This window comes from Eutrigla gurnardus, assembly GCF_963514095.1.
Source record: "Eutrigla gurnardus genome assembly, chromosome: 20".
NCBI lineage: Eukaryota > Metazoa > Chordata > Actinopteri > Perciformes > Triglidae > Eutrigla > Eutrigla gurnardus.
Genome location: NC_139931.1, coordinates 8268225 through 8295658, shown reverse-complemented (window position 1 = coordinate 8295658; position 27434 = coordinate 8268225). Strand labels below are relative to the sequence as shown.

Sequence of the window (27434 nt, the reverse complement as noted above, 5' to 3'; positions counted from 1 at the left end):
AGCAACTCCCACAAACCTTCCTATACGTGTGTTGCCTTTGCAATCACTGTGTTCTGCACCATAATTATATTAAATGCTTTGATATGATAATACAGTTGAAGCAACACCTCTTAAAATCCATTCAACAACAACAAAAAATATGAATGTTATAACCCTCATGAAGGAAGGAAAGCCAAAATCACCCAGAAAGTATGAGAAAACTCTGTTTACTGTAACTAATTTACTGTACATTTAACTGTACTTTAATATTTGATGTTTGTTTTATTTTAATTGAGTATCATTACTTTTCAAATAATGATTTTACAAATAAAACAAAATAGGGCCGTGGTGTATAGAATATCTAAAATTGTTGTATCCAGAATTTAACATGTGAGAGGAGCGTTTTTGCAAGATGATCACATTTTTACCTCAATAACAACACACATATTATAAACTATATATAAGTATTGTTAGACCATGGTAAATCTACACTGATAGTAGGTTATAGGCAATTAATTAAAACTTCTTCTAATCTATTCTAGTACATGTTAAATTAAATTGCCATTAATTATTGGGGTATAACCAAATGTCACAGTATAATCAAACCGCGTCGTATAATCAATAAAAACGGTGTGTTTTGGTCTAATCTCGTGATTGCCTGGGGTCACGTGGGCACTGATCGGCGATGAATGCTGACGCGCAGCACGGGGCTGTGTAGCGGAGTCGAGATGGGATTAACAACCAGCGTCAAGTCGCGCGCAACACAACGAGCGCTTCCGGTTTGGCCTCCAAAATAAAAGAAGAAGCTCGATGAAAAACCCGGCGCGACTCTTTTATGTTGGAGGCAGAGTGACTCAGACTTCCGACGTGGATGCAGCAGCGTCGGCCAACTTGACGCAGCCGTGTCTCTCGACACTAGTGGAGTGAAGGCGTATGTGGAGGGAACAGCGATAACACGCTCGACCACCGTGGGCAGAAAAAGGCACCGCCGCCGCCGCCGCCGCAGACGCACCCACCGCTCACTGGCTGACGGGAACCGGAGGGACCGCCTCGCGACCGTGAGGCTTAAATGGCCACAACATTTCCTAATTTTTCGCCGCCAGTGAGTCAACCTGTGTGCCAAACGCGTCTGGGAAATTAGGGCGCGTATTTGCTGTGTATCAGCCTCTTTTCGCACAGGGGAACTTTCTGTGACCGTGGTTTTTCCCCTTCTTTTTTTTTTCCGGGGGATCTTTGATTTATAGACTGCAACCATGGACGAGGACAATCAAGGTAAGATGCATTCAGTGCAATAAAGTGGAGGTGTACCAGCAGAGAGACATGTGCCTCTGTAGCCTGATGATGATAATAATAATAATAATAATAATAATAATAATAATAATAATGTTATGGATGCTGAAGTTGGCCTATATCTTCAACGATTTTACACTTAGACATAGAGTTGTAGTTGTATGCAGCAACATCGATGTCTTTCCCACACTGAGATTTGTGACATGAAGTTGCAGCTTCAGTCACGTTGTGCTCTGATGGTCTCCAGAGCCTCATGAGCTAGATGTGTGAAGGTGGAAGGGTCGTCCTGATTTCAGGCTCAGCATCAGATTGAGTGGCTGTCAGTGCATCGGTGTGGTGTTGGAGCTGTGGCCGCTAGACTTGTGTGTTGATCTGCAGGCTTTGACAACTGTGGGCTGGTGTCACTCTCGCCCAACAGGTCCTCCAGACACCCACTCATTTTATTGACCTTTGACTTGAGTGTTGGCACAGACGAGGAGACCACATCCACACCACACAGCTCAGCAGAGGGGCAGGTTTAGAAACTTTTGAGATAAATGGGTTATTATCTAATTATAACTACTAGATTATTAGTAGCCGCATTGGTTATTCAGCCTAATAAGAGATAAATAGGCAACATTTATCAATTAAATGCTGCTATATGCAACTCCAAATTGCTTACAGCCTTACAGTTTGTGAGGCAACAGGCCCCCAAAAACAGACATGTAAGGAAGACAGAATGCATCTTTGTGGTCATTTTCATCTCTTTGCAGATGTTTTTTGTCTCTTGATGCTTGTTTTGCATCTTTGTTGTGGTTGCTTTTCATCTCTTGGTGGTTGTTTTAAATCTTTTTGTGTTTGTTTTCTGTCTCTTTCTGGCTCATTTGGTCGTTTTGGGGAGGTTTTCTGTCTATTCCTGGTCATTTTTGCACATTTTTTGTGTATCTCTTTGGATATATTTTCCATTTCTTTGTTGTTGATTTGAATCTCTTTTATGGTTGTTTGATTAACTTTATAATAAGGAATTAGTTAATGTCACCTCATACAGAGCTTTTGGTGCTTCAGTCATCCATCCATGATATGAACGAGCCAACTATGTGTCATCTTCTGACACTGGTAGGGGGGGGAGCCAATCAGATTCCAGGTAGACATTGCCTCCTCTCACCGCTCTGCCGCTGGTTCTTCAAATTCGGAGAAGCCTGTAATCAGAAACTGAGTCCTGCAGGTGAAGAATCATCACTCATGTTGTCTCACCTCTGTAAATCGGTGGTATTCAGTCCCACATGCTCGCTGCTTTCAGAGCTGCAGGATGTGACTATTTGCTGGAGCGTTGCCATGCATGGCATACGGGCATAAAGCTGTCATTGTGTGTCGTTTTTGTGGGCCGGCCTGGCCTCCAGCGGTGGCACACGTCAGCACAGCTCCACAGACAGACATATGGTGCTGTGTGAGGCTGACCAGGGATAGCTGACAGCAGCCGGGAGCATTCAAACACACACACACACACAAACACACACACACGCATGGCTGCACGCTGGTACACCGACACTCACACAAATTCAATTTCTCCTTTCTTCCTTTATGGCACTGTTTTCAGTGAAGATGGATGGATCATGATGGAGAATTATATGTGTGTGTGTGTGTGTGTGTGTGTGTGTGTTATTTACGCCACAGTCTGCTCTCTCATCTGGAATAAAAAATAGTGTCCTGGATGCTGCAGGAAAAAGAGGCTGCAGAACTGTTTTTTTGTGTGTGTTGGCATTGAGTTTTGTGTTGAACAGTTGGAAACATTATCCACAAATTGCTACTTTTTATTAGAACAACTTAACAAGCACACGCCCACACGAGCCCACAGCGGAGTCGGGAGCTCACTCGGCGTAGCACCCCCGAGGTTGATGAGCGATCGTGCTGGTGAGGATTACAGGCGTGGGTCTAGTCAGTGGCGGGCAAGGCGGCAGGTCGGTTGACAACATTCCTCTCAAAGCGACATACACACACACATCTTTCCAGACCACAAGTGGAGTGAGAGGGAGTGAGGTGGAGTGAGACGCCGGGGTGTCAGATGGAGAACAGACAGCGAGAAAGGCGCGAGGATGGAAAGAACGTGTGACCGTGGAGAGTTGAGAGGGACACACAATCGTAGTAGCGACGGTGGTGAGATGTCTGAGAGGGAATGAGAGAGCGAGACAGGAGGCGTGTGTGTGTGTGTGTGTGCGTGTGTGTGTGTGTGTGTGTGTGTGAAGGAGATAAGGGAGGGGGGCGGAGTGAAGTGCTGGAGCAAAGTTGGAAAATGGCCAAAAGAAGTATGGAGTGCCGCCAGTGAAAGACGGTGAGGGAGAGCGCTGGACTAGATAGTGAACAACTCTCCGGTGTGTGACGGGCGTTTCTGTCAATGAAAGTCCTTCTTCTTTGTCATCATGAACTCACACCCATCCATACCCAACAAGCCAGGTCATACTTTTGATGGGGGTTCAGTTTTTTCCATCATCTTTATGTTTTTTTTCCTTTTTCAGTTTCACCTGCTTGAAATCTTCTCTTGGTTTGAAAGAGTAGCATTTATGCATTTTTGTTGCCAAGCATTGCTCGGTTGTTCCAGCAACATGGATTGCGTTGCATGTTCATGGTCCTCAGAGGTAGACTCTTCATACTTTTGGTGATCCCCTGACTTTTCTTAGTGTGAGTGAGTGAGTTTGGCATTTTTTATTTTTTATGGTTTTCATTGAAATGTCCGTAAAACAATTGGACGGATTGTCATTAAATCAGGATTCATTATGTTAACGTTGCTGACCTTCTGACCTTTCATGCAGCGTCATAAATCAGTCACTCTGTCTGTTACTTTGGTTTATGGCCTGCAGAACGAATGACATTCAGCTTTCCACTGAGAGCTGATTAACGAAAGCGACCACGATAAAACACTTAACAAAGATGGTGAAAAAGGCTGTTATAATAGCTAAACATTGGCTTATTAGCATTATAGTTGTGAGCATGTTAGCATGCTGCCGCTAGCATTTAGCTCTGAGCACTACTGTGCCTAAGCACAGCCTCACAGAGCTGCTGGCACGACTGTAGTCTCTTAGTCTTAGTTTCTTTTCCTTCTCGTGTCTGATTCTATATTTCCCTGGATCAACTTCTTCTCATATCATCATATCAGGTTTCCTGCATCCACAGTCGGCCGTGCTGCACGCGGCTCAGGGAAAACGGGACCTTAGTAATCCATCTGACAAGCGTGACAGTCAGCAACACAATGCCTTCTGCCACCACAGTCGCTCAGTGGACAATGGGCCAACGATGAGCCCACAAAGCTTTGCGACAGCGAAGCCTTGTCTGACCGAGTGTCGCTTACTGTAACACATTCTGGTTCTGCATGACTGACTTTCAGTCCATCAAACGTACACCTACAGTATCTCCGCTTGCCCCGCCGCTGAGCTCTGTGAGTGTATGCACGTCGTCAAGGGAGGCTTCGTGAGTGATGTCCATACGGTATCTCCGAGCCATTCATCTGTCGGCCCGCAGGACAGTACCGGGGCGGCTTCCTGCTTTGTTCAGGATTTTTTTTTTTTGTCGAGTAGATTTGCAGCTGCTGTATTTTCCCCCCACAGCCCACACGCTGTCAGGAACGTAAGAGAGGAGCATCCTGAAGTCTTCATGCAGCATAGAGGAACAAATCCTGCTTTAATAGCACACACTTCTTAGTGGTTTCCGGACTGAAAAGCTTCCCTTTTGCATAATTTAACTCTTTCCACCCAGTTTACCTGCACGGTATCTACAGAGAAGGCTCAGGCAGGCAGTGAGGATCAGTATGCAGCCTGTGTTAACAGTGAAGGACCCGAGGGCCCGGCAGGATGTTCGGGAGCACCAGAGGGATGGCGGTGTACAAGTCGCCTCCACACAAAAACGGAGAGGGATTCCTGTGACAGTAGATCCAAAGAGCACGTGAATTTTGTTCATTATAAGGCAGGAAAATGAAAACGCGGCCTTCCTCCTGTGTCTCCTTCCCATTTCATGCTCTCACTGCTCGCACACACTGTCATGCGCTAGCAGTTCGGCTCACCACGGCTCAGCGACTGCTTTGAGAAGCTGATGGGGAGATAAAAACACAAAAAAACACTTCTGGCTTCTGTGTGTGGCTCGTTACTGTATAGACTAAAGTCTGTGTGTGTAGGTGTGTGTGTGTGACAAAAAGGTCAGTGAACACAGACCCTTGTTGAGTTTGTCCTCCTTGAATATCAGAAGGCACATTGCTTTAACATGACAAACCAGTAATGGTTTAAGTTGGACTCAACTTCCTGGATTTGATCTGTTTTCATTAATACAATTGCCTTTTAAAAAAATATTTTTTATAAGTGGATATGACGCTGATGGCGAGACTTTCTTTTTGTCTGGGGCAGAGGAGGAAAAGTACACACAAGTGTTTTTTTTTCTTAGAGAAAGTATCCAGTTCCCTCTTCATCTAACAGACAGTGCTGTGCAGTAAAGGTCTACTGAGTCAGAGACTGGGATCTGTCTATGTGGCATTACGACCATCAAGGGGCTCGTGGAGGTGAGACGTGGAGCATTTTCTCCTCTTTGGAAAGAAAAAAAAACAGAGCGTGCTAAAAAGGTCCTGGGAGTTTGGAGTCATGCAATTTCAGGGAAAGAGCATCCTGCTCCATATGGGCCTTTTGGAGTTCATGGCTTCCATAAAAGTGTGTGTGTGTGTGTGTGTGTGTGTGTGTGTGTGTGTGTGTGTGTGTGTGTGTGTGTGTGTGTGTGTGTGTGTGTGTGTGTGTGTGTGTGTGTCAGGTCTGTCGGAAAGGGAGGAGAAGGCAGAGTGGACAGGAAAAGGGAGGTTTGGAACAATTATGTAAGATTGTCAGGAAAAAGGTGTATCCCCCCCCCCCTCCCCGACTACAAAACACCCTTACTCCAGTGTTTCTTTGTATGAAGTTCTGTAGTCCACTTCACTCGTGAACATCTCTGCTGAGGGGGGGCGCCTGGCCAGCCTCCAGCCTCTTACAGCCCTCTTGTCTGCTCCCCTGGGGGCTCGTGGCCCTGCCACTCCAACGCCAGCCTCGCTTTTAAGAAGGGATTTGTAACACATTTGTAACTCTGTCACTTACTCAGAGGGGGTCAATGTGTCAGTAAACTACTACAGAACATCCTCAGTCTTTGCCAGTTCTCTTTTGTTTTGTTTTTTTGTGCAAAATGGGCAAGTTTCCACTCGCTTCCCCTGTTTTTTTCTATTTTTTTTTTTTGCTGGAAGATGCTGCTGCATCATGCAAAATTCATTCTTTCATCGGGAGAGCGGATGAGCTGTGACTGTGCCGCCGGTGCTGTTGAAGAAAGCTGAGGTTTGTTGCAGCCGTAGTGTCTCTCTTTCCCCATCGTGGTCTCCGTGCTATTCAGAGTGTCAGCGGTGCTCGGTTTGACACCGAGAAAGGCTACGAAGAGCACAGCGGGGTGACCATGTGAGACAAGGGGACTCCTGAGCGACCCGTCAGTGTGTGTGTGTGTGTGTGTGTGTGTGTGTGTAAACACATGTGTGTGTGTCAGCTTGCATACTGTGAGGCGAGAGAGATGGAGACGTGCAGCGGTGGCACAGATTCAAAGAGAGGCTGATGGGGAAATGGATGCTGCATTCAGATTCTCTAAGTAGGTTAGTGGTGCAAGGCTCAGCCCAGCTGTGTATACCTCCCGACTCCACACTTCTATCTCACTTGTGGAGTGTGTGTGTGTGTGTGTGTGTGTGTGTGTGTGTATATTAATGAGTATTTCTTTATATAGTGTGTGCACACAGGATTAGTGTGAGCTGCCAGCCCTCTCTGTGCATAGACAAATGGAGGAGATCAAATGGGGAGGGATATGGATAACAGTTAGTGGATTATAGGTCAGGGTCTCGGGCCGCTCACTGTCACTTCCCTACTGGAGTGAAACACACACACACACACACACACACACACACGCACACGCACACGCACACAGTGTGTATAAACCGGATTCAATCATGGCAGAAAGGAAAAGAAGAGCAAAAAAAAGACATCCTTTGTCGTATTTCTGTATTCCCGACACTGTCAAGTGATTTATAGTCCGCTGTGTCACCATCATTTTCTTCCCATTCTTCAGTATTTTAAGGCTCTTGACTGTAGCCCTGACCCTTGAATGGTTTTCAGAGATGGGACAGCTACTGCTGCTGTAAGTGAGGACAGGGAAATATATGAATGGCCATGACAGGGAATAGTCCGCTAGGGCATCGATAACCATAACTCATAACTCATGATGCATCAATGGCACTGCTCCCACAGATGACGGCTTCTGTAAAACACACCCACACACACAGACACACACACACACACACAATATCTCAGAGGACGAGTGATTTACAGTGGCCATCGGGCGCAGGTTCCTTAACACATGTATTTAATCTCAGTCATCACTACATGCACCACAGCTGACCTTTTTTTAAAAAAAAAAGCTTTGTTTTCTCTTGATAATGTAATGCGGACCAGAGGAGCGATACAAACGCTGTAACATTAATCTCCTGATATTGAAAACATCAGCAGGTCTCCGTGGCCGAAGCTCCCAGGAGATCTGCGGTCGTCATACATGCAAGCTGTCAGCAGGCCAAACGCACGCTCAGTTTCATTGTACGACGGCGTGTTTCAAGCACTTCATGGACTCTAAAAAGGAAAACACTTTTAACTTTTATGTATTGTAGTTGTAGAGGAAGTACATGAAACTTGATCGTATTATATCAGATTTTTCTCCTGTATTACTCCCAGAACAGATCATAAGAGAAAGGTAATCTCCCTCACACTGATTATGAAGTGGTTCTTTTGCTCATAATATTTATCAAACAGTATTTCCATCTACTTTTAGAACATTCCCTTCACGCATTGTTCCCGTTACACATTCTTCAAACTGTCATTCGATGGCCTGTTATTATGAAAACATTGATTATAGCTGTGTTATGGGGAGCAGACATGGAGGATTTCTGACCCATGCCCAAATTGATCTCCAGCAAGTTAAAGCAAATTGTCAAATAATTGGTTATCGACTGAGTATTGATGCAGTGTCATTCATCGGCTCTCAGCTGGTCTTCATTCAGCTCAATCATTAACGCGTGAATCAACCCCATCTCCCTAAAATTACATCTAATGCATCAATGTTACGTTGTTATGTTGAATTTTTAACATATCTGCAAATCAAAGTATGTTATATGTGATATGTTTTCCCAGGCAGGGTTGAATTAATTTGACTATTTATACCACAAAGGCTCCGCCAACAAGGTCGCCATCCCTGATGCCTTTTTATCCGACTTTCACCTACTCGTGTGTGAAAAAACAAAAAGTGTCCTCCTCTGTGGAGATGATGCAAGAACCAGAGCTGATGTTTACTTCTAATCAGCGGTTGTGAGAATTTAAAAAAAAGGCTCCTGTGTGCAGAGGCTGGTATTCTGGAAAACCCCTTAACACAGAACCTGGGAAAGAGTGATGGTCTGACCTGAACCGCCCACATGTTTTGCGTAATAAAGAAATGTTGGCTCGGTTGTAAGCGCTATTATGAACTCCCTCTCTGTCTCTCTCTCTCTGTCCTCCTCCTCATCCGCCTCCTCTACTTCCTGCTGACTTGAAATCACAAAAGCAGAAGTGGATTTTATATGGCAGCTGGATCATCTCTTCATCTTTCTCCCATGCTCTCGCTCTCTCCGTCTCTATGTCTATCGTCTCTTCTCGGCTCGTTCCCACATTTTAAGGCCTGAACCCAACATAAACAGCCTGCCTCCTCTGCAGTCCTGGTTTCTCTGTCTGCTAGTTCTGTTTGTCCGCTCAGGGCCTCCGTACCGGACTGTCGGCAGGTGAGGCAGGTGAATTCCTGAGTGAGTCACGGGACTGTGATAATAGTTTGTGGAGGACTCGTATGACCTGACTGAAGCACAAAAGCTTTCACGTCAAAGTAAAAGTAAAAGCACACATTTTGCATAATAGCTCATTTCAGGAAAATAAATATATTATTGGATTGTGGTTTGGGAGCTGCTGTAAATGATAAGGTGATCTGTCCTGTGATCGGTTGTACGCGTTGGCAGGAAAAGGTGACACCGTTTGGAGTCTTCATGCTTCATGAAACGGGGAGTTTTGCCATCGACTCAGCAGATCTGATCAGGGCTTTGTTTGCCATGCATGCAGGTGGATTGTGTAACAGTTGAATTCTTGGTCATTGGTGTCTACACGGGATAGGAAGAACATCGGGTGATGAGATGAGGGAAGGTCTCCGTTTCTGACAGATGCGCTGGTTTGGTGATGGTTTTATCAGATCCTAACCTGGAAGTAAAAGAATCCACACTTTGTGAGGATAAAGGATGTGAGGTAAGAGCAGCGATCCTAACGAAAGTCTACCAGACGAGCTCGTAATTGAGTAAAGATCGAGAACAAGGGATCCCGCTGTCAAATCCACTCAACTAATTTGTCTGAGGACGGCGACATATGACGACAAATAATCCAATCGGAAGCCGTTCCTCAAATCTGAAGGGAAGAGGAAGCGCTGCTTTCAGAATGAAATTTGGCAAAAGGCTCTACTTGCTCATGAATAAGTGACTGTGACTAGTGACTCTTCTGTGTCTTACTTCAAGGGCTTGTGTTATCGGGGTGTTTGAGGCTTTGAAGAATCAAAGGACTGTGTTGTGTTTGATGTAACCTCTGATTTTTTCGGTTGTAATCTAATTTTCATAAAGGCAGCGTTGTGGACGTCTCCTCTTAGACAGGAGCAACTGCTGCAGGATTGGGAAAACATCCAGTAAGCTCTTTTAAGGCCGACACATAGAGACTTTTTATTTTTTTGCACGAACATGACAAAAATTAACCTTTATTGCATGTTTTTCCATGTGTCTTATCAGATATTATACGAGTGTCCGAACGGTAATACATCATAAACTAGCATTGCCATTGTGACCAGGTTAACATCCCGATATTAGCATTTAGATCAAAGCTTCACAGAGCAGCGTGACCTTTTTACTGATCTCTGTCCCGCTATTACTTACAACAAAATACCTCACCTGACCCCAGTAAAAGGTACGTGGATTTAAAACGTACACTGACCTGATGTGAACCACAAACTCCATCATCATCCTACTAAATATACCTGAGTGTTCCACGGGGCAGATGTGGAAAGCAGATGTGGAAAGCACCTGTGTGTGTGTCTAAAGAGATTTGAAGCAGAAGAGTTGAAATTAAATGCAGAGAAATGGATAAAAGAGATGGGATGAGAGTAGAGGAGGTGTATAAAGAGCTGGTCGGACCAGACTGGGCGGTTGCAGTGGGAGGAATGTGGGCTATTTGAACACCGCTGCTGTCATCTACCGAGAAGCAGGAACTGTCAAAGTGTGTGTGTGTGTTCCTGTGTGTCTCCGCATGCTTGAAAGCTGTGAGTAGGAGGAACGTGGCGGGGGGAAAACAATTACTGCACACCTCCCAGCCGTCGCATGGGTACACGAGCGGGGGAGAAAAGGCTGCTAACAGCTCCTCCAGCTCTCCCAGTACTCACCATTATAAGGACAGGAACACCGTCAGCATATCAGTCATCATGGGAACTTTACAGAGGGAAAGGCGATGTGGTATGTATCTCACTCAGGAAATAACCAAGGGTTTTTTTTTTTCGTCTTGTCTTTTACCTGAAATGAATGTGAACACGCGCCCTGTGGAGTTTTGTTTGTCAGCACGTCACTGACTCACCAGCGCTCTTAACTCCGCCGGGTTGCACCGACTTACAGCGTCTACGCCACAGTCTGGCGTTGGGAACTTGTGTAAGTGCTCTCCAATTAGCCTGTGGTGGGGATGACCTCTGCCCTCCTCGTGTTTACGGCGTTGCTGTTCATCTACTCCGTTGTGAAAATCAGGATTACACTTTGGAAACGCAGGTTTGTTGTGCTTTTCAGCCAGGAGTCGAGTAGTGTAGGGGTTAAAAGACAAGTTTGAGCTCATAACTGCGGATCCTGAATACATGCTCAAACTATTAATGATGAGACGAGAGCAGTGTTTAACATGTTGTGGCTGCTGCAGCCTCCCCTGAGATATAAATGAAAGCAAACATTGCTGCAACAGAGAGGCCGTATTTCACAGCCATCTGCAGGTCCGTATTTCTTCTTCTCTCTCTCCGCTTTCTGTTCCAAGAAGAATTGCACAAGAATAACAATATACAGTTTTTGAGTTATAGTGTTTTCCAGCTTACAGTTTGAATGCAACTTTATTGGAACAGGTGTATCCGTATGCAGAACCATCCACTTTACTGACCTTGATGCCAAGATTATTGGAAAGGCTGTCAATGACGTTTAGTCATTTAACTTTGCGATCTGCCAATAGAGGCCCATCCGTCATGTGACTCAGATCAAACCCCCCCTCCAGTATCTCCAGAAGCATTAGACGGTGAACTGAATCAGGACTGAGATCTTTCTGTCTGGGCCGCGGACTCTAATGTATTATTCAAGAGTCGTTTTGAGTGGATTGGAGTCTTAAAATGTGGAGCACCACTTCTACTGACGTCACGCCAACAGCAGTTAGTGGAACAGTCGAGCTTATTTATTACAGTAACTGACACAGTGATCGGGGACTCCGACAAAGAAGGTCATTGAGCCGAGACACAGCCTCTGTCATCGGTGGCGTGAATAATTTGATTATGATTGCGTGTTTTCCTTTTTATGACCCCTATAACCATCTAAAGAAGGGCACGCTATATTTGTAATTTGAGACCACTAAATGAACTGACTATGACCCGGAAGACTAAAGAGTCATTTGATCAGGTTTTTTGATCACCAACTGCATTTTGTCGGTAACTACGGGGGCCCATTGTTCTTTCAAAAAGAAGAAAGTGCAGTTCTGTCATCACGGTGAAGCGATCAGATCTCATGCTGCACCGTAAAAGGTAGAAAATGTTTACCTTGATGACCTGTTGAAGGTTTCCTGGTTCATCACCTGCAGCGTATTGTGGCCTTCTTGTTCTATTACTCCCTGCTGTAGCTGAAACTGATGCCTTGACAAGAATGTCTAAATATGACCTGGTTTTTGCAGATACATCAGCACTAATACACGTCAGGACTCTGCTGCCAGACTGTCACCGTCACAGCCGTTGGCCTACTCGATTCCATCCCGTTGTACTTGGATGTAAAGAGCTACCAGGTCCCTTGAACCCTTGAGATTGTGTTGGGTTGCAGTTTGACCAGGAGAAGAGGGCTAAGAGTGGTTGGTTTCCTTTGAAAAGATTTGGCGTCTGTCGGAGAAAACGTGAACACAGTTACCCGTTGATGCGTTCTCCGAGAGTGATGAGGGGGAACGGCTAAGTATGCAAGTTTGAACTACCATGATTATGTATCGATTTGTTACTGGAAGCCACCCAAGTCATAATATGAAAAGGCTGAGTGGTGTTGCGTCGGTAATCCCCGTGGCCGTGCCCGAGGTCAAGCATGGATGGTTTGGATATAACCTAATATGGATTTTTCTTTTGCTTTTTTATCACGAGGGGCTGCTCTCCACACGAATACACTCGCATAAACACACACTCAAGAGATTCCTGGATTCTCATGCATAATTCATGAGATCGCCGGTCTCGGCTCCACGGTAGTAGTTGTCCTCACAATGATATCAGATTACGCTGCGTTTTTCCTCATGCTCGCACACACACACAGAATCTGTCCCTTTCTCCGGTCCAGATGAGCTCTTTCAGCCCAGAGTAGGAGGGATGGAGGAGTTGTTTTTTTGTGCATTAGAGACATAGGTTGCCTGCAGGGTGTCTTTGCTCTACAATTACAGCTTTATGAGGCTGTTTAACTGAAGCCAAGCGAAGAGAGCAAACGGAGGCAGAGAGTGTGAGGATGTCTGGTATGTGTTGGTAGATTCCCTTTCTTTGCCATTTGGCATTGAGAGTGTCCTTTTGTGTTCTCGTGGCTTTCATACAGAGACGTTGTCTTTTTGCTACTTTTCTCCTTTTTTTTTAAGTCCTCTTCAACCCCACAGACCCTTCACGGGGGGTCCGTCAAACACGTTTCCCAGAGAGTCACAAACACATTACAGTGTTTGACAGGAACATGTGTGTGAAAGGATGCACACACGTGAGGAAAACTTCGTCAACGACCGTCTCTCAGGTCAGAATTTATTTTTCTGAACCCAGGAAGGAGAATTAAAAATGTAAAAAATAAAGGGAAAAATAAAACCCTTTGCATGCTTCCAATTCCTCCACCCACACAGTCCCAACAACCTCTCTCCCACTTCTATCGCCTCTTTGGAGAAATGACAAAAGAACACAGTCAAGTTACGACTGTCTTACTGCCATTAAGAGCATTTACAATCCCCATTTTATTCCATCACGCATGATATTTATACCCCATTAGCATCTTTCATAAGTTATATATCTTGTTCCTCTCTCCTCTGCCTTCCCTCTGTCTGTTTCATCCTGTAGACGTTGTGTGATCATCTATGTGAGGGAGCGACGATCACACAGCCATCTGGATCTCTTGACTCGCTGCTCGTTTGTGATAACATGAGCTCCAAGCCCTCAGAACCTAATAACCTAATAGTCCGTGCTGCCGCTGTCACTTTGTCTTACAGAGCAAGACTGAGAGGAGGGCAGGATTTAAAGAGAGTCAGTCAGAGAGAGAGAGTGAGAGAGATGTGGTAGATAGATAAAGAGGAGGGGAAATAACTTTACTTTTCTTTTTACATTATTTACAGTCGGAGGGGAAACAAGGGGGGGGGTGGGGGGTGAATTGCAAAGCTGCTTAGCGGTATGATTCAGTGGGGGGATTTGAATCTGCTCTCACCCCCACTTCAAGCACTGGGGTGGAGGCGGACAAAGAGAGAGATAGAGGGGGAGTGTGTGTTTGTGTGTGTGAGAGAGAGAGGAGCAGCGTAGGAGAAGCACAATCTGGTTTAGCTCCATGTGAAAGTGACCTACTTCCTGTCAGCTCGCTCTCAAATGGGTTGCTGCTTTCTGATGTGTTGGAGGAGAGAGGGAGATCTCCTCTGGGGGGGGTGGGGGGGGGTTGACGACGTGGCATGGTTAAATGAACGATAAGGAGGTGGCTCCTGGGGACCGACGGCGCTGGAATAAAATAAATGTGTATTGCGTATGCGCCGCTGTGCGTTGTGTACTCACCTGTGTATACAGTGTTGGTGTGGCCATGCAGTAAAACATGCATGTTGCGTGACGCGTTGCTCCCTCCGCAGCGTTAATTACCTCAAATGAGGACCCGACGAGAGGCGACTATCAGAAAGCCAATATTTGAGGGGGCAGGCCTTGCCAGATGCCCGGTGTGTGTGTGTGTGTGTGTGTGTGTGTGTGTGTGTGTGTGTGTGTGTGTGTGTGCGGGCGAGTCAAACACGCAGGATGTTATTTATGGACGTGATCTCCAGCAGGGAGGTATGTGTGGTTTTAATTTGGTTGGGAAGAGAATTCTCATGAGAAACTTCCTCCCATATGTGGCGTTTGTGTGTAATGTGCATCCACCTGCTGTATAGAAGTCAGTTTAATAAATATAAAGGTGTTGATATAACCCAACAGAAGACACGTGGAGAGAAGAAATATACTACTTTGTGTGTCTACTACTACACTACTTGTGTGTATATCGAACACCGCCAGGTTTAATAATCCCTGCGTCTCTGACTAGCTGGTCAGGAAGGTGAATTAATTTAATCCATTCTCATAACCCTCCCTCTCTCGCTCACACATGCTCTTTCATTTCCCCCCTCTCTCTCTCTCTCTCTCTCTCTGTGTTTTCCAGTACCTGACGACCTGTCTTTGGAGGAGAGGGATGAGCTGTCGAATATACGACGCAGGAAAAAAGAGCTTCTGGATGATATCGAGGTGAGTATCAAAGCAAGGATGGTGTTTTTTGTGTGATGATGGGCAGTATAATCAAATTGGAAATTTGAAGTGTTTAAAATGTCTCATCTGAACAAAGTGGGATATTGTCCATATGTCAGAAACGTACTCCTATCGAGCATTTCCTGATGCCTCCAAACTGTCCACCGTCTATAATGTAATAAAGATGATCCTGATAAGGTTGTGTAACATTGATTTTTTGCTAATAAATAGCATGCGACTGTTAGGAACATCAGACAGTATCCTCCCCTGTCTGTCTTTTTATTAGAATGAATGAGACAAAAGTTCAAGTATATTAAATAAGTCACTTTTGCTGTTTTCTTCCCTGCAGAGGCTGAAGTTTGAGATTGCAGAGGTGATGACTGAGATCGAGCAGCTAACTTGTGTGGGGGAGAGGTGAGTTTATTTTTTTGGTTTGACTAAGTAATCCTTTTAAGGGCTGAATCATTTTTGTTTTTAAGTTGTTGATTATTCCCCTGAAAGTAATTCTGTGTGTTAAATATCCCAACAAATATTCCAACACCCACATACGTCCAGAATGATATGACATGGAGTCAAACAGAGAGAACGCTGCTACCAGCAACTTGTTTCCATTTATGTGTGAAAAGTTGTGAGAATGTGAGAAAATGAGCCTTTCTTCATATTTAATGAGCTGGAACACAAATGTGGCAATTTTGCTCGACTTAAACGATTCCTCAATTATCGGTTTGGATTTATTTCATAGACTCTTTATTCCCCAAAGCCAATGAGCCATGTTGTGCGTGAGCCTCACACCTGTCGTCGTGTCTCTGTGTGTGTGTGTGTGTGTGTGTGTGTGTGTGTGTGTGTGTGTGTGTGTGTGTGTGTGTGTGTGTGTGTGTGTGTGTGTGTGTGTGTGTAAACCCCCCTTCGTTTCAGGAGTGAAGTGGGAACAGTCCCTTGACTAAACATTAGCCAAACAGCCTGTATTCAGAGGCTTTCATGCGATTGGTTTGGAGTGAGGCCGTGTGTCAGGTGTGTGTGTTTGTATGTGTATCAGGTGCAGCTGGCAAAGGGGCTCGGGCTATTTTGGGCGACACAGGAAGTGTACAGAGCATGCACAGACACACAAAGGTGGCGATTTCCCTGCGGGAAGCATGCAAAATGTGTTTTTAAGGAGAGCGCCATCCGAATGGCTGCAGGATGGGTTAAGCTGTTTATTTATGCGCAGAGTAACACGCAGCCACGTTTCCAGTTTTCTCACGTTAAACCCGACACACACTCGATTGACAGAGCAGGAAATAAAACCGACTGGGCGATCCCATCCCGACTGAGCAAACACAGCTGGGGGACAACAGCACACAACCCTTACCTGTCACGTGATGGAGGTTTCCGTGTGGTTTTTATTTCAGCAAAACCACGCAAAGAAACAAACAGATCGCCATGGGGAGGAAGAAGTTCAACATGGACCCTAAAAAGGTCAAGCCTTGCTCTAAACTCAGAAGCAATAACACTGTGACTGTTGATTTACACTTTTAAGATTCTCCGAGCCATTTATTACAAAAAAATGTGCACTTTTTTTTTACAACAGGGGATCCAGTTTCTTCTGGAGAACGATCTTCTCCAGAACACCCCAGAGGACATCTCGCAGTTCCTCTACAAAGGTGAAGGCCTCAACAAAACTGTCATCGGGGACTACTTAGGGGAACGGTGAGCTCTCCAGTTTTCCTCTCCGTTTTTCCTCCACCTTTCTTTTTCCCTCCTCCCCATCTCTGTGTCAGATCTCAGACGAGGGCATAAAGCTCCAGGAAATTGGTGGTCTGGATTTATGGAGCAGAGCCACGACGGGGAGACGTTGCCAGTAAAACAACAGAGCTGACGTGGTTCTTATCGAAAGGGAAATCAATGGGGACCGGAGTGTCAAAACAACAGGGTGTTCGTGCTGCCTTCAAACACAGTGTATTCTGAAATAACTGTTGCTGCGTCAAGGCTGCGTTTTCTTTCCACGTTGACCCCCCAACTGTATATGAAATATGATCGCAGTGCGTTTCCCCAAAGTGAATCCCGTATTAACAGTCTTGTGTCTGTTTGAATGGAACGAGCGTAAACAGTTAAACATGTGTGACCTTCCTCTCCTCCAGGGACGACTTCAACATCAAGGTCCTCCAGGCGTTCGTGGAGCTTCATGAGTTTGCAGACCTCAACCTCGTACAAGCCTTAAGGTGACACCACGTGCCGAATGTTAAAGACGTGCAAGCGTCGGCGTTTGTGGTGTCAAACATCACACTGATGCATTGTGGTTGATGATACTATGAGAGAGGATTTATTTAGTCTATACACGCCTACGGAGTCTGCAGAAGAAGCATCTACTGAAAACACCTGTGTGGGTGTACAGAGGCTTTAACGCCATATCGATTACTTTCGCCGATGTGAGTCATCCATGTTTGTTTCGTTATGACTTGGATGCCGATTTGAACGCTATTAAAAAACCTGAAATGATCTGATGCGACATGAACCTGGCCTGACTCACGATCGCCATCCTGTTTCTGTTTGTGTTGTAGTCAAAACATTCCCTTTAAAGGCGTGTATTCATATTTTTCTGACACAAAGACTCCCTTTCTTGATGATAATGAGAAAAAAAAGTAACAAAATGACGGCTTTGTAATATACATTTATATCAGTATGTCATGATCTGTCATTAAATGCTCTCTCTCTGTCGCTTCCTGCTGTTGTAGGCAGTTTCTGTGGAGCTTCAGACTTCCTGGCGAAGCCCAGAAGATTGATCGAATGATGGAGGCGTTCGCCTCCAGGTACTGCCAATGCAATCCTGGCGTCTTCCAGTCCACAGGTACCACACACACACACACACACACACACAGACGCAGACACATGAGTCAGGCTCAGCTAGACAGTCCAGGACAGATAATATGGGCCAGCCAGACCACCTCAGCCTCAGATCAATGTCTCTGACTGTCTGTCTTCCCCCAGTAGACATCTGGACCTGTTCGGCCGTATAAATCTTTAACATGTGGCCACGACCCTGGAGATTTTCATCCTAAAACACTGTAGAATAACAACAACTTTCTAACTTAACAGATATCTGCTTTCCGAGTATCATAACTGGATCAATAGTCTGTTTACGTCTCCGTTTTTCCAGCTTCTTCACCAATCGCATGGTGATCACGATTTGTGATAATTAAATCGATCACGGGTCAATAGCGTTTAGCACGTCGCACATGCTCTGCTCATCCTGTGTCGAGGAGGACGCAGGTGACGGCTCGGGTCATGAATATTGATGTGGTGCAGTGATGACACACCCGGACTTGTTATTGGTCATCTCTCAGGACCGGCGGGGTTTCGGGGGCGTAAATTACAGCGGATGGGATGTTGACCGGGGCGGTTAGTGTGTGGATGGATGAGGTGGAGGTTGGCAGGAGTTATGATGCGGAGTCACAAGAGCAGTAGTGTGTGTGTGTGTGTGTGTGTGTGTGCGCACGCTCGTGACTTCAGCCGTCCAAAGTCCTTAGAGGGCGCTCATGTTGATTAAACTCAAATTTTTATTAGACATAATATTTTGTGTTGAGAAAATCTATTGATGGATTGCATTTGAATTAGAGGAAGAAAATGTTTGAAATTCAGCATTTATAGTATAAAATCAATAATTTGAGCTGGACCCATTGACAAAATCAATTTTTTTTGTATACTATTATCCACACTAATCCATAAACTCCTAGCGAGCAACCATGTACTTGCATTGCGGGGATGTGCACTTGCTTCCCAGTGACTCACTCTGCATAATTACCTCCACAGACACCTGCTACGTCCTCTCGTTCGCCATCATTATGCTGAACACAAGTCTGCACAATCCCAACGTCAGGGACAAGCCCCCCGTGGAGCGCTTCATCTCCATGAACAGAGGGATCAATGAGGGGGGAGACCTCCCGGAGGATCTACTCAGGGTGAGAGCTTTGACTTTATTAGTTCGTTAGCTGTGACAAATGTATTCGACGCGGTGTGCACGGAACACGAAACCTACAGGAAGTTCTTCGCCGTGCACGGCAGAGAGCCGGGCTAATTGAAATGTTGCAGCTCAGCAGAATTAGATCTTCCTCCCCAGATCCTGTTGCTAATGATCTTTCGGCCATCTCTCAGTGAAAAACACATAAAAGCAAAGTCATCTCCCTGCATAGTGTCAGCTGACGTCTCTACCAAAGTGCCCTTGGCTTCTTTTAAAGTAGAAAAAAGGCACTTTTGTTAAAGCTGCCAGAGTCGTCGGCGTATGAATCATTGTTTCTCACTTAGCTGACGTCAAAATGGAATCCGTCAATGTCTCCCTTAATGCGCTGGGTTTAATGGTTCGGAGACGGTGGGAGTCTGGAAGTGTTTGTTTCATAACGTCCCTCTCCTTCTTTGTTTCATTTCTCCGACCAGAATCTTTATGATAGCATCAAGAGCGAACCCTTTAAGATCCCAGAGGACGATGGGAACGACCTGACGCACACTTTCTTCAACCCAGACAGAGAGGGCTGGCTGCTTAAATTAGGTTAGTGTGTGTGTGTGTGTGTGTGTGTGTGTGTGTGTGTGTGTAACATCCCGGCTGACTTTATATGCTTACTCTCCCAGTCATCCCCACTACAACTGCAGCTTTATTCTCACAGCCGAGTGAGTAGAAGAGGACAGAGTGAGGTTGATATCACTCGTGCTCTCACTTGACTCAGACTTAGAGAACAGATTAAGGTGAGATCCATAAATTAACATTAATGGGTCGGAACAAAAGCAGCTATTAAACTTTTAAAAGATGCACAAAACTCTACATACAGAGTTCTAGGTATGAACTCGCACAAAGTCAGATATGGCTGGGTGTTTTACTGCCATGTAGGTGTTGATTAAACAAGATTTATCCGTGAGGAAGTATCCTCATGCACTACCCATCAATAAAACATTTTATTTTTCACACGAGGCTAGGGAAACCATTTAATATGCATAATCTAAAGTATGCATTAGGTTGTTAAAATATCCTGCTGTATGTGTGATAAATAGTGAAGGCCTGGGTGTTTTTGTGCATGCGCGGAGGGATTTAAAGGGACATTTCACTCCTAAATACATGTTTTTCCTCTTGCAGTTTCATGTAGGAACAATATTCTTTAGTAACCGAGTGATGATTCCTGGAAAGAGATTGTTTTTTTTATGCTTTAGTCCCATGTAATCCTATTATATTCCAGAGAAGGCAGACACCTCTACGGCCGATATCTCCCAAACTAGACAACGCATACAAAAAGAAATCTAGAATGATAAATAGCACTGCTGGTAAGAGGAAACATATTAGATTTTAGTTTGAAATTCCCCTTTAACGTAGTTTAGGAAGGAACAAACGCGGTTATTATTTGTTCTGTATGCGTTTCCATGAGCCGGGGGTTGGATGTGGTTGTGTGCTTTCCCAATGAGGTCATACAAAATCTACAATTTTTCTTTGCCATTTATTGACACGTGTTTTTGATTTGTCCCTCGCTCTGCAGCTCACAACACCTTAAATACATTAACATTAACATTAAGTCCCTTTTTCAACACGTTTAATTGTTGCTAGAGGTTGATTTATTGCTGACCATAAAATGTTTAATACCCTGGATACTGTTTGTCAAAGGTTAAAGGGCAAAACGCACTGCAGGTGATCAGTTTTATGACCTTGTTCACACACACACACACACACACACCTGGCATTGACCTGCACATTCTTCTCACTCTGTGTAACGTCTCTTTAGTCTCATCAAACTAGCGAGTACGAATGCAAATAGCCCCATTGTGGCTCACAGACTTAACATGATTACATCCTAGTACGGTTCCTCCCTGGAGCCATTTCCCGCACCAGTTCTCGCTATAATATTACTAATTTAACCGTCTAAAAATAAACCCTGGAGGATGTGAAGGAATACATTTCTTTATTCTTTTTCTTTTTTTAAGCAAATCTTGCTCTTTGCTGAGCGGAAATTTGGACATGCTAATTCAATAGACACTCTGTTGAAATGTAAGGAAGCTTTTGTAATTATGTATGGCCCATATAGGCTCAAAAAGAGCAGGAAGGAAATGCTGCAGTGAAAAGTCTTGTGACCGTGAGGGATGGTTGGTGCTGAGAGGAACTAATCAGGAATGTGAGGTCGGAGCACGCAGATACACAGGAAGTGATCAGAAAGTGCTGCGTAGGTCTTGGGGGTTTTTATTCATGTTTTGTGTGTGCGTGTCCGTGAGCTCATGTTTGCGTTTGAGCGGCAATGCACACGTCGCACATGTGTCTCCCACCAGGCGAGCTTCCTCGGTGTCAGCAAAGCTGCACTCGCCGCCAGAGGCAGAATTCTGCTTCAGCAAAGTGTCGGACATTTGTGTTTCTCCTCTCCCGGCTTCTTTCACATGTAGTTTGCACAAGTTGAGGTGGTGAATTTGTGTGTGTGTGTGTTTTGGTGCTTACGTGTCTACATGCTACATACAGGATTTTTCTCCTGTTGCCTTTGGGGAAAGGACTAAGCAAAGTCGGCAATAAATCTGCAGTTGCGTTGGTCAACATTTAACAAAGCTGGACGTTAGGAGAGATGGTGCTGTTTGACTGTGAGCACGTCATATTCAGTGTTTACAGAAATGGGATTTTCTCTTTATTGCAGGTTAACATTTAAACATTCATTTATAGGGTTTTGACATAAAGGAAGGCAACGACACAAACTTTTGTGAAGAAAACAATCAGGTTGACCTTTCAACGGCACGTCCTGCTAATTCAGTATTAATGTGTGTCTAATTGTCACATGACACGGTCATGCGGTTGATGACTAGCGGCCTTTTTTTTTTAACACAGGAAATTGAATTAAAGCAGTGAACTAATAATAACAGTGATTTAAAATGGACAGTTTGGTCTTTTTATCTGGAGGCAGCAGCCTGCATCCATTAAACATCATTTTCCAACGTCATTTTTTCACAGTTGCACACAAGCATAAGTAAACGGGGGGGATGTGGGTCAGCTTCATTAATGAGTGTCACATCCCGGCTCCTTTTTTTTTTTTCCCCTCCTGATGGGAGACAGCCAGTCTGTCACTGCGGCCTTTGTGTGACTTCCTTTCTCCTCTTCCTCTTCCTGTCAGGGGGCCGAGTGAAAACCTGGAAGAGACGGTGGTTCATCCTGACTGACAACTGCCTCTACTACTTCGAATACACGACGGTGGGTGTCGCACTAAGATGCCGTCGTCATCAGTCAAGTGTTTGTTCGCCTGTTTTCTCTTTCTTTATGACGGCGAATGTGTGTTTGTCGTCACTTTATGTTTATGTGTGTGTCGTTGAAGTTCATTGCTGGCTGCTTCATCAGCACCGTCCTCTCTCGCTACCCTGGTATTACCCTTCAGGACACTATCATTATGTCCCGTCCTCCGGTCGGACTTTTCCACACACACATCATCAGCTCAGTTTAAGTGAGGACGAGAGGAGGTTGATTTCTGTGCTATCAAAACATACCAGGAGGATTTTATCCTCCTTGCCCTGCCTCACACGTCCACTTTTTATTTCAGTTCTGTATCATCCCCTCTCGTTTCCATATGATTCTTTAACGCACCGCTCTGTTGCTGCCTTTCTGATCCACTCGCTCTCCTTGTTTGCCTGCTTTTTACTTTCCGATCAAATCGCGATCTCTCTTGGCATTAACTTGGTTGTTTTTCTCCTCACTCTCATGTTTCTCCTTCAGGACAAGGAGCCTCGTGGGATCATCCCGCTGGAGAATCTCAGCATCAGGGAGGTGGAGGAGCCCAGGAAACCTGTGAGTGTTGCCTCATTAGAGACCTCGCCCTTAGATCAGACGTCGAGTATCTGCTCTCATCTGTTGCCGTGTTTGTCAGATGTTTTTAAATTATTAATGGAGTGCATTTCTTGGTCACAAGCAGTCAAATCTCACATGAGCTCATCATTGACGGTGTTTTTTGTATCCGTTCTCCAGAACTGTTTCGAGCTCTATAACCCCAATCACAAGGGCCAGGTGATCAAAGCCTGCAAGACGGAGGCGGACGGGCGCGTTGTCGAGGGCAACCATGTGGTGTACAGGATATCGGCCCCCACGCCGGAAGAGAAAGAGGAGTGGATTAAATCCATCAAGTAAGACTCACGTACACTTGGAGCAAAAGGGCGACATTTTGGAAAAACCTGTTTTTGGGGTTTAATCACCTGAAATGTTGCACGGCATCCTGGAATGCAATAAAACACATGGGTTACAAAAACATACTGATTATGTCATTACGATATTTCATTTAAATAGTGCAACAGACAGCAAAAGTCAGATGAACGTGCTCTCTGTAATAATGACCTTGCTGCCTCTGCGTGACCTAAATGTTCCTCTGTAATCACCTGCGTAGAAGATGGTGCAATGTCAGAGAGCGTTGGCTCAGCAGAACAGAACACTAGTATTCTGTAATATAGTGCAATCTTCCCCTCCTCCCCCCTCCTCTCTCCATACTAGAGCGTTCACTGGGGAAATGATAGGGATTAGTCACTGCTTAGAGCAGCCCAGGGGTGAACCAGCAAAAACCCCAGCAAACCGATCCAGGAGATGCAGCTTCAAACTGGGCTGCCGTACTCGGAGCCACGGAGGCTGACAAGCTTGCGCTACACCAGAGGGAACCAAGAGCGACTCTGGGTCTGGGGAGATGAAAGGCGCTTTATGGAAACGCTGATTTTCCTCCTCTTCCAAAGTAGAGATGATCACAGAGGCAACGCTGCATCTGCTTATTTTGAGAAACCAGATGATGGTGGACCAAGTGGGTCAATGGAGAAAGTAGGCTCATAAATGAATGCGATGTGTTTAAAAAAGTCTGCATTTTCCCCTTATATAAAGAAGCTTCTCCCATAGTTTTAAGGACAGGGATGGAGGAAACTCCGTATTAGTCACAGCAGCCTTTCTTGGATTTGATCACTCTTCAGTGGCGTTTTTGTTTCACCAAATTCGGTTGTGCAAAACGATAATGAGCAGTATGAAAGAGGAGGATAGTCATCGCGTACAGGCTCATTCTTCGGCGCGCGGCGTTGTTAAGGGAATCAGAGATACGCGCAGTGGGGGGTTGAGCCTCTTCGTGCTTTGTGCTGGTGCTAACAGGATTTAGCAGCCGTGAAACTGGGCTCCTCAGTAGAGCCCAAATGGCTTCCTGACTCACTTGTGCGCCGCCTTTTCCGTTGCTCTAAAAAAAAAAAAAAAAAAGGAGAACGCAGGAGAGTCAGTAATCACGGGCCTTTGTTCGCCCTCCTTCGGCAGAATAACGGGAGGGAGCGTGTGTGATTGTGTGTTTTACTACGAGTTCTGGAGGAGGTTCCAGCAAACCGGAGTATCAAGAAAAAACTTGGGAGGTGGTGGGGGGGGGGGGGGGGGGGGGGGGGTCCTCTTCAGAAACCATGGAAACCAAACTAGGTCACTGCACAAACTTTTTTTGATCTAGTTAAGGCTAGGGGTTTGTATAAATGTGCCTAGATTTCCATATCAAAGATGCTGGAGTCCCTCCTCTCATGTGGCCCTTATTATTTATTTCATCACTGTCCTTTGATTGGCTTCTTCTCCAGGGCCAGCATCAGCAGAGACCCCTTCTACGACATGCTGGCCACCAGGAAGAGACGCATCGCCAACAAGAAGTGAAGAGGGACAATCTTCGCGCAAACCTCCATCCTCCTCCATCTTCCCCCTCCTTCCGTTCACGAACACATAAACGACAACGCAAAAGCCGGAAACCAGGAAAAGACTCGGACCGCGAATACAAACCACAGTTTCTCTCCCCGGTCCGTCCACAAGTCATGTGCACTTGCTGGGGAGACATCACAAGCTACTTGGGGGGACGGCAGAGCTCCAGGAGGCTCAGATATGTGGACTCTTGCACGGAGAAGCACACAAACAACCAAGCAGGTGGTTTGTTCCTCCATCATCTCATACACCCCCCCCCCCCCCCCCCTTCCCCCACTCATGGTCATAACATGTTTCTAGGTCCCCCTAAAGCACAACTGCCATGTTTCAGGTGCACATGCATGCATGTGGGTTATTATAGACCAATATGTTTGTGTTTGTGCGATGTGTGTGTGTGTGTGTGTGATATCAATGCACACAGTATCTACGTTATGGATGCGTAATTGATATAAGCGCTCCCTCCACTGTGCTTTACGAAGAATTCGCCATTCATCATCAGAGTTCAGACGTACGGTCGGCTACGCAGGGGGATTAAACGTGCGGATGAATGGACGTTTTTTCGAGGAGGGGGACAGATGGACACGTTTGGCGAGAGGCGGATCGATTGGTGCAGCAAAACCTCACCTGGACCACGTCGTGGTCTCACTCTGGTGCTTGATTATTCTCTCCCAGGTGCCACGTACTGAAGCCCCGCTCAGAGTAACCTCAGAAAATAGTGCTGGCTTACATTTAGGTTCCTAACAAAGCATCACAGTCTTGAGTCAGCTGGGCTGATTCCACTCATTTGTGTGGAGCAGAGAGTTTTGAAATGTGCATACTATTTTACTTTAGTTGGGTAGAAAAGGAGCTTTTGCCGATGCTTGAGATGAAACCTGCTTATCGGACTTCCAAAGTTGTAATCCTTTAGATTTCAGTCAATGGCGACCACGATTAACGATGGCAATGGCGAGTGTGGTTTATTATGACTGTTAGCAGCCACTTAAAATGAAGAAGTCAGTCAAAAATCATTGTAACTAATGTGATTGCCTTTCACCTGAAGCTAACTGTCCACAGAGGCCGATCCTGCTCGTTCCGTTACTTCCTTGCAAAAATGAAAAAAGATTCAAGGCGAGAACGAGGCTATTATTCATGAAATAATCCAGTAATGCTGGATTACATACATGCATTGTTTCCTGTGACAACAGCTAAGGAATGGCGTTCTCCACCACTACCAATGAAAACTCGGTATTCCAGTGAATGATTAAATTTGGATGTTGCTAATTGAAGACTAGAAATAGAGTTGAAATTGGGGTTTAATGACAATCTTAAGGATTTTAACTTTAAAAAGTTTACTGGGTAGGTTTTATTTATGGCTGTGCAATTGCCCAATAGGGTACCAGTCCGATTAAGCTCTTATTTTCTCTCGTCTTTGGCCTATGTCGGTGAAGGTCGATGTATCGTTGTGATCCTGTTTGCATTTGGTTTGTTATCCTACGGAATCCTTGCTTGCTTTTGTGTTCCTCTTTAAAAAAAAAAAAAAAAGTATACAAATAGTAACCAACTATCATTTTTGTATTTATTTTCATTTGTGGAACAATTTAATCCTACGTGTAAATGTTAAACAATGTATGCCTAAGTTATGTATGTGTGTGTATATATAATGTATAGGTTTTCCGGTCTCTTTGTTGCAGTATGCACACTCTGTGTAACATGTCTGAGCCTTTCAGGCGGAAGTTTGCGTCAGCTGAAGTTTGGGGTCTTCTTGACAAAAAGCCTTTTAACATAATCATAAGAAAACATATGAGGATGATGAGTACGATGGTGATACTGGTCAATAACTGTGATGATGCTCTTTAAAAAAAAAAGCCATGACTGACGAGTGAGGAAGAATAGTTGTATTTATGATAAAGATTATAGTGAAAATGATGTTTGATGTTAACGATGATGATTATAGTGATGATGATATCAAGAATGATGATGTCAAAAATGATAAACACCAGTAGTTTTCTATGTGATTGTAAAATAAAATGAGCCTTGTGGTCTCGGCAGAATATTATCTTCTACCGCCCTGTGTGGGTTAGTTACATTAACTTTTATATTCTCTTCAAAAGCTATCGGTCACGTTGTACATTACGTGTATCTATATAAAGTTGCATAAAGCTCACAGCGAATGTATGGCGTATTTATTATTGATGCTCGTCTTGACCTACTTATTTGCGTGAATGAGCTGTGGTGAATGAATTATACAGATGTTTCCTGCCAGGTAACAAGCTCGCTGAGTGTCGAAACATCCGGCGTCGTGCAGAGTGGCTGTGTTCGATTCAACCTGGTGGAAAACACGGGGAATTAAACGTAAAGGTTAAAGGAAAATATGAGAGAAATGTGAGTGGGAGAGAAGATCTGGAGAATGACTGAGGAGAGAGCGCCTTCTACTGTTTGTTTGTTGTTGTTGTTTTAAAGTCTTAATGATGATCATAATATCAGAAGACATATCACTGTATGAATACACACCACATCAATTGAATCATTATGAAGCATTAGAGTAAAGGCTGCATTGTAGATTTATAGTTTTTTCTCAATGAATTCAGCTCCATTTTTACGGCCACTCACTCAAATATTCAATACTATAAATACATTGTTCACTTTATACTACTACTACTACTACTTTTATGATAATGTTGAGCTTTTTGGTAATTCAATGTTTTAGTAAAGCCAACTGATT

The 27434-nt window shown here is 44.8% G+C and overlaps 1 protein-coding gene across 3 annotated transcripts; it reads left to right on the top strand.

Moving 5' to 3' along the window:
* Nucleotides 1–934: 934 nt before the first annotated feature.
* cyth3b (cytohesin 3b) lies at nt 935–26876 on the top strand. 3 transcript variants are annotated; one of them, XM_084036458.1, is made up of 13 exons: nt 935–1251; nt 14990–15072; nt 15422–15486; nt 16461–16527; nt 16640–16758; nt 17190–17270; nt 17784–17896; nt 18859–19007; nt 19480–19591; nt 22170–22246; nt 22763–22834; nt 23012–23166; nt 24619–26876. In XM_084036458.1, the coding sequence occupies exons 1-13, from the start codon at nt 1233–1235 to the stop codon at nt 24689–24691; spliced, it is 1185 nt and encodes a 394-aa protein (XP_083892584.1). In that variant the 5' UTR covers nt 935–1232; the 3' UTR covers nt 24692–26876. The 3 variants fall into 3 exon arrangements, with proteins under 3 accessions (XP_083892584.1, XP_083892585.1, XP_083892586.1); XM_084036459.1 differs by lacking the exon at nt 935–1251 and adding an exon at nt 9466–9590; XM_084036460.1 differs by lacking the exon at nt 935–1251 and adding an exon at nt 10658–10834.
* Nucleotides 26877–27434: the final 558 nt, after the last annotated feature.

Coding starts and splice junctions, on each gene's coding strand:
- cyth3b (XM_084036460.1), top strand. CDS start 10,804: ATGGGAACTTTACAGAGGGAAAGGCGATGTG. Junction 16,759..17,189: donor GGGGACTACTTAGGGGAACG/GTGAGCTCTCCA, acceptor CCTCTCCTCCAG/GGACGACTTCAACATCAAGG. Junction 19,008..19,479: donor TCCCGGAGGATCTACTCAGG/GTGAGAGCTTTG, acceptor TTCTCCGACCAG/AATCTTTATGATAGCATCAA.